Source organism: Nematolebias whitei, chromosome 6, assembly GCF_014905685.2.
Source record: "Nematolebias whitei isolate Nwh7 chromosome 6, NemWhi1, whole genome shotgun sequence".
NCBI lineage: Eukaryota > Metazoa > Chordata > Actinopteri > Cyprinodontiformes > Rivulidae > Nematolebias > Nematolebias whitei.
In genome coordinates this window covers 7,137,159-7,144,953 of record NC_056503.1, presented here as the reverse complement: position 1 = coordinate 7,144,953, position 7,795 = coordinate 7,137,159, and the positions used below count along the sequence as shown (strand labels likewise).

The 7,795-nt window shown below is 39.6% G+C and overlaps 1 protein-coding gene across 1 annotated transcript in view; it reads right to left on the bottom strand.

The window, feature by feature from the left end:
• The window catches only part of LOC119410487 (ephrin type-A receptor 4), a gene marked incomplete in the record, with an annotated part of 104,369 nt that overhangs the window by 9,545 nt on the left and 87,029 nt on the right, over window positions 1-7,795 (bottom strand). Inside the window, 3 exon segments of the mRNA XM_037677366.1 lie at window positions 4,110-4,295; window positions 4,741-4,854; window positions 5,340-5,398. Of these exon segments, the coding sequence (XP_037533294.1) occupies window positions 4,110-4,295; window positions 4,741-4,854; window positions 5,340-5,398 (359 nt within the window).

Sequence of the window (7,795 nt, the reverse complement as noted above, 5' to 3'; positions counted from 1 at the left end):
AATAATAATGTCATCACATTGTCATCACTGTATGTTTCCATACAATGGCAAAATTAGTCTCTGCTTTTAACCCATCCACCATAAAGAACCTTGACTTGACTTGTTTGCATTGAAAATTTAAATAACAAATCTTCTTTATAGAGTTAGTCATGGAGTTCCTCAGGGTTCAGTGCTTGGACCAATAATCTTCACTTTTATGTAAAGCTTCCATTAGGTAAAGTTATTAAACAGCATGGGATACATTTTCATTGCTATGCTGATGATACACAGTTATATTTATCCATGAAACCTGATGATACAAGTTAACAAGGCTACAAACATGCCTTAAAGACATAAAAACCTGGATGACCCTTAATTTTCTGCTTTTAAATTCAGACAAGACTGAGGTTGTGGATTTTGGGTCTGAGCATCTTCGGAATAAACTTTTCAGTCTTTCACTTCCTCTGGATGGCATTGTGGTAAATTGGCATCCAGTTCTAATGTTAAAAAAAAACGTTAGTATGTTTGATCAGGATATATCTTTTAATCCCCACATTAAAAAAAGTTACCAGAACTGCTTTTCTCCACCTGTATATTATCACTAAGATTAGAAACACCTTGTCCAAAAAAAGATGCAGACAAACTGGTTCATGCATTTTTCATGTCTAGGCTAGATTATTGCAATTGTTTATTATTTTCATGTCTAACACATTCTTTAAATAGTCTTCAATTGATCAAAATGCTGCTGCCAGAGTTTTGATGGGAGTTGATAGAAGAGATCATATTTCATATATTGATTTTAGCTTCTCCCCATTGGTTCCCTGTCAAATTCAGAATATAATTCAAAATCTTACTTCTAAACTAAAACTCTCAACAACCTAGCTCCATCTTATATTATAGATCTTATTGTTCTATATTTTCCTAACAGCACTTTGCTTTAAGACTGTAGGTTTACTTGTGGTTCCTTGAGTTTACAAAAGCAGAAGGGGAGGAAGATCTTTCAGTTATCAATCTTTCAGTTATCAGGCTCCTCTCTTGTGGAACCAACTTCCAGTTTCTGTTCGTGAGGCCGACACCTTGTCTACTTTTAAGATTAGGCTTGAGTTTTTCCTTTGTGATTAATCATATAGTTTGGGTTGGCTTGGTTTCCTGAGCTGTCCATTAGTTATGCTGCTATAGGCTTAGCCTGCTGGAGGACAAACTGACCACTCTGCTGCTGTCTTTACTTACTGTACTCTGCCCATTTGTATTTGTACCGTAATTATTTCTATCAATGTTGGTTTTTATTTATTTATTTTTTTATTTTTTTTTATTTTTTTTTGGGACGGGGGGGGTCTTTCTTTTTGTCTTTATAGAAAGTACACCTGGACCTGCCATTCTATGCTTTTTTTTTTTCCTTCCTGTCCTCTCAAACCCAGCCAGTCGAAGCAGATGGCCGCTCATCCTGAGCCTGGTTCTGTTGGAAGTTTCTTCATGTTAAAAGTGTTTTTTCCTTTCCACTGTCGTCTTTGGGCTTGCTCAGAATGGGAGACTGTGATGAAGTGAAGATTCAACACAATATGTCAGCATCCTCAGATAGATAACTTTTACTAATTGGCTTTTATAATGTATAGGAATGTTTCTGTTCAGTGCCCTGAGATGACTTATGTTATGACTTGGTGCTATATAAATACACTGAACTGAATTGAGTAATTAGTTGCCCTCCTGGTTTGACTTTTGTCAACACTATGTAGCTCATTTGCTTCTCCTTCACATCTTGCTTTGCCTCTTTCTTATTCAGTTGGTTTAGTAGTTAGTTCCACACTCCTCCTGCCTTTTCTTTCTGTTGTTCTTTGTCTTTCTCCCCACTTTCTAACTCTCCCCTATCCCATCTCTTCTTATTCACATTTTTGTTTACACCTTTCCTGGCTTCTGCTTGTGTCCAATGTCTCTTCCTTCTTTTCTTCTGTCTATCTGTCTGGTTTTTCGCTGTCTTTCTCACTCCATTTCTGTGAGGTCCGAGGGGTCACTCGGCACAGTGATAGGTGTGATAGGTGATAAGCAATTCTGGCTGCTGCTGCTGTTCACTTTCAGCTCTGGCTGAGCAGAGTGTCGGCTCTGCTCTCGTCTCTTTACGTCCATCTATGTGTGCGTGTGTGAAGCCAGTGTGTACAGCAGAGGTAGAGACAGTGTTATCTGGCACTGATATGGCTGGGCTGTTGTGACTCGACGCATTAAGGCACTTCATCCATCTCTCCGAGGCTGCCCATCAGCTACGGAAACAGACATGCATGCAACCAAAGTGCTGAAAAGACATTCCTATACAAACACACTCATTCAGCTACAGCTTAACAACTACCATTGCAGAAAGGTGTGAAAGTGTGAGAGAAGCAGAGACGGGAGTGAGAGAGAGAGTGCCAAGGGCAGAAGGGGAGAGTTTTGGCCGGTGTTCTGTGACCATGTAGAAGCAGATAGAGAACGGATAGGGTATCACTCCCTAACCCCAAACACATTTACAGCTGACACCATGATTAATGAGTCTGGAGTTGCGCTACAGGGCTTGTTTCTGGACCCATTACAACCCCCTCCCCTCTTCACTACCCCACAAATGCCCAGCTACCTCTAACCTCCACTTCTCCCACCCTACCAGATCTGGACCCTTTCCATCTGGACCAAAATTCACCTCAGGGTATCGTGGACGAAACATCCAGATTACACTAATGTATGCAGTGCATGCATGTACAAATTTATTGTGCATTCTGACAGTGCACAAATGAACAGCTTTGTAGCTTTCAGTGAGTTGTAATTTACATAGATTTACTGTTGCATTTTCTAAGGGAGACAGCCGAAATAACTGAACTTTCTGTGCTACTGTAACATTACAGCAAGTGTGTGTGCAAATAGTTTAGTTCAGTGGTTCTCAAACATTTCATAATGGGTATTACTTCAGGAAATACTAAGCTCTTCAAGTACCACCATTATACCAGCCAATAAAAACCAATACTACAAGTATCCTGATGCATGCTCAATAATACAATAACCAATACTAAGCTTACAAACTGAGATCTGACATGTAGTAAACAGACAAACGGACAATTCTTGAATGCCCTACTCTAACCTAACAATAAAACCTTTTAAAAAAAAAAAACCCTTTTAACAAACCCAACTGGCTAAGGGACAAACACTGAGGACTGATCATCTTTGGCAGGGCCCTTGAATGACGATGTCTAGTGTTACACCAAATGAACTCAAGGTCCACTACTGAGGACGTGTCTCAAAAAGCTAACAATAAATCTAAAGGTACTTTTGATTTCTAAGAAAATGTTATAGTTTTTAACTCCTGCCTTTGACTACCCGCTCCAAACAGATTCACTCATTGGACTAATTCAGGGAAAACCATTGAGACATGAAAAACACATCTAAACTAAGGGTGTGATTTAAATGTGACATTCATACATTTCTTGTTGGTAACAGTTCCATGTAAATGGTAAATGCACTGCACTTATATAGCACATTTCTATCTTCTCAAGATACTCAAAGCTCTCTACACAATCTATGCCCTCAATTACCCATTCATACAACACTCTACTAGATCTCTACAAAGACTAATCAGCGCTTTAGATCATATTCATACATCGATGGGACACACATTGGAGGCAATAAGGGGTTCAATGTGTTGCCCAGGGCTGCTTCAGTATGTGACTGCTGGTGGAATCAAACCCCCAACTCCCCCATTGAAGGACGACTGCTCTAACCACTTAGCCACAACCGCCCCATGCACACTGTAATCAAGGCTCTTTTTTTTGTTCCAAAACAAATGATTCCAAGTGAACGATGAAGGCCTAAGCTCTGCAAGTCAATGGCTGAGGTAAACTTGGTGTAAGCAGGAAAAAGTCATTATTGCATTTTTGTTTGATGAAGAGTCTACTTGGAGCTAAGATCATACATTCCTTTTGGCTATTTCTGCCTTTTTGATGTTGTTTAACTTGTAAATAATTGCTTCCAAGAGTTCTTCTGAGTACCACTAGAAAAGTACCACCAGTGGCACTAGTACTTGTACCACAGTTTGAGAACTAATGGTTTAGTGTGTGTGGGTTTTGAAACAGGGCAGTTTTTCAAAGTTATAGAAAAAGGCAGTCCCTTGAACTTACATTTGGTGACCACACCCTCCAAGTGAATGATATTGGGGTGGTCGAACTGGCCCATGATGCTGGCCTCAGACAGGAAGTCCCTCCTCTGCTTGTCAGTGTAGCCGGCCTTCAGGGTCTTTATGGCCACACAGATTTCCCTCTTGCCTGGCATCTTGAGGCGGCCACTGCAAACCTCACCAAACTCTCCTAGGAACACATTGTAGATTAAGCACAATAATACACAAACACACACATTCTGATCTGCTGACTATAAATCAAACCTAAATGGTGTATTTTTGTGTGTACAGATCCAAAGGTTTCCACCTTAAACATTGATCAGGGTTTCTAATCCCCTATTGCCCTCCTCTTTCTCTTATCCACTAGAGCAGAAAAAGAAAAGGAAATGGATATTGATTCTTTAGCTTTATTATTTTGTCACTGGATGACTTTTCTCCGGCCACAGGAATAGCACACATATTTAGCCTCGTTAATTTTCTTTGACTAGCTGAACTTTCTAGAGGTTTATCAAATGTTGTTGTCTGGAAATAAGCAAGTTTCATACTCGGTGATTAATGACAATGATTATTTTGTATTGGCAAAAAACCTGAACAACCTATTTAGACTTGAATTTAAAAAACTTTTTTTTCCTCACCAATGCCAATAACTTTCTCAATCTTGATACAGGAGGCGTCAATCTCCTTGGCAAACTCACGGACAGCTTGATTTGGATCCTCGTAGGTAAACGGGTCAACATATATCCTCACTCCTGTGAAAATAAGAATGTAAAAGAAAAATGGAAGAAAGTTGGGGGGGGGGGGGGGGGGGGGGGGGTAGAACGGAGGATGTTAACTTAGTTTATTCCAGCAACTCTCCTCTCTACTCCCCATCTGTTTTTATTTCAATCATGCTGCAGGCTACACCGCCTTCCCTCTCTGGATCCTCTCCTCCTCTTTTCTCCATACCTCACCTCACACTGTGACTCCGTTGCATTTCATGTCACTGTGGCTGGCTCCAACAAACATGGAGTTCATTAACTTGGAATCTTTGTGGCATGCAAATAACAACGTTGATGACTTGATAATGAGGTGTTTGAAACATGTTAGCAAGCAAGTACATTAACTTCAAAATAGTTTGTTTTCACCCACATTTTATGGGCTTTTTTGTGGTTTAGAGTGCATGCACATGAGCACACCTGACAGCACTAATATTTTTCAATTATAGAGTGCGTGGGTGGAGAGTAAACTATGTTACCTTGATGTAAGTGCTTCTCTTCATCTGAGTCCTGCTTGGCTTTGCTGTACTTACTCCTTCTGGGGGCAAAAAAAGCAGGATGGTCAGAGGACATTTTCATTGTTCATTTGACAAAAAACAAAAATGTCAAAATTGTGCATGTTATGTAGAAATAATAGTCATTATTTTATAGCATAGCATGTGTCAATTGAAAAAAAAAATCTAAAACTTAAATCAGGGCTCAAACAACAACAACGGTCTGTATTCTCATAAACACAACAACACATGGACTGTAACACCACCACCTGCACTTTCATCTGTTAGCCCACTACTGTACAAACTGTACACATAGTCTACTACCTACTGTTCATAAGTACTCACATACTTACTGTATATATATATTTTTTTTTCTTTTATATAGTTTGTTTATACCCCTTCATATTTATAACCTGTTCATAGTCCGCACACTCACAACCTGTATGTATTTATACTTATAGTATATTCAAAGCAACTTACTGTACATTATAATATATATATATATATATATATATATATATATATATATACCTATTTCTTTTGTTTTCTAAGCACTTCTGGATAGATGCAAACTGCATTTCGTTGCTTTGTACTTGTGACATGTGCAATGACAATGAAGTTTAATTCTATTCTATTCTAAACACCATCAAATTAATAGAACAAATCATGTCAGGATGACTTAAAACCACAAATGGGACTAAAATGTAATTTGCATACAGTAGAATGGTGTTCTGGTTATGATAATTCTACATTTTCAGCAATGTTTCATGGCATTTATTTATTTATGTTTGTTCTGGCTTTTTGTAGTAGTGAAAATCCTTGAAACTGCAGTTTCTATTTCCCCCCCACTGTGTTTGAGTCTTCTTTAATAAAACGTTTGTAAAGCTGTTACCTTTTAGAGTAACATATGACGTAACATTTGTTTTCAGGCTCGACTAACATGTGATATCCGTTCAGTATAAGGATCATGTGAGAAATGTCCGCACTTACAAAGCATCTTTTAAACTTGACTAATTTCATAAAGTTCAAGTTTAACATTCACAGATATCTGCCAAAAGAGGTGCTGCCATCGAGTTCCCTTCTTTATAAGAGAAACTGAATAAACTCTTTACATAGTCGACTAATTTATTTTTAGAACGTCACATTTTATTCTAAAAAATTAAAGGGGGGAGGCAAGTCTGTAAACACACATGGCTTTCCATACTCTGTTTTTCATACTTACCAAGGTCTGGAAAATGCTAGAAACAAATCCCAAAATCTTTCAAACTGTTTAAGACTGAACCTTGTAATATCCACTCATCCATTTCATGCAACTAATTTGTGGTTGGGTTGCGGAGACAACAGGTCCAGGAAGGAAAACATAGACATCCCTTTTCCTAGCAACACTCTACAACTCCTCCTGGGGGAGGTCTTCCTATAGAGCGAGTTCTGGGTCTGTTTTGGCATCTCCAGAAAGAGATACTCTAAACACATAATCAGATGCCCGAATCACCTCAGCTTACTCATTTTCATGCAGAGAAGCAAAAACTCTACTTCAAGACACCCGCCCCCCCCCACACCAAACAAACTGGAACAATGCCCAAAGAATCACTATCTAAAAATCGAGCAGGATGTTAAGTACCCATGTGATCTTGAGGGGTTTGCTGTCTGAGGCACTAGTCTCTGGTGGACATGGCAAACTGGCCTCAGGGGAGGGGTCCAACAAAGCGCAATTCAAAGACCTTAATGATGAAGGCAAACTGTGACAATCATGCAGGATCAGGGAACGTGAGGCACCTTCCAAGAGTCAGGCCAGGGAGTGGAGTTAGGATAGTCTCGGCTCCTGGGGCTCAGCTGGGCCAAGTCAGAAAAACCAACAAAAAGCCACCTTCCCACGGACCCACCACCTTCGAGGAGAGTCATCAGAGTTGGGTGCTGTGCAAGTCAGGTGGCAGGACATGGGTGGGGCCTTGCACATGCTGTTTCCTGGTGACCTTAACTGGCTCTTGGGACGTTTTATTTGCAATAGTTAAAATTAGCTTTAAAAAAAAAAAATTGCCAACATCAAATAAAGCTTGGTAAATCACATAAATACTTTTATTATGTAAAGGACTTTTACTTAACATTAATTTATATGTAATAGTTGCACTTAGATCATTTTCCAGTGCTCGCAGATTCTGAAGAGCACTGAGGACAACATCATGGACTAAAGGCGGCAGGCGGGAATAAAAACTATGAATCATTCCTGGAGAAGAAGCTTCCAAATGCCTCTAAATTCTTCAAGCTGCCTGACACCTGTGCTTCCACTGGTCAGTAATGGAAACAACCAGATGTGTGAGACATTGGTCCTCCCCTATGGTTGTGCAATGATGGTAAACGGTGATGTGATTGCAGTCCCTCCCCACAATCACAGGATGGTCGTAGCAGCACAATGACAGTGGCCATCGCATGCATATAAAAAA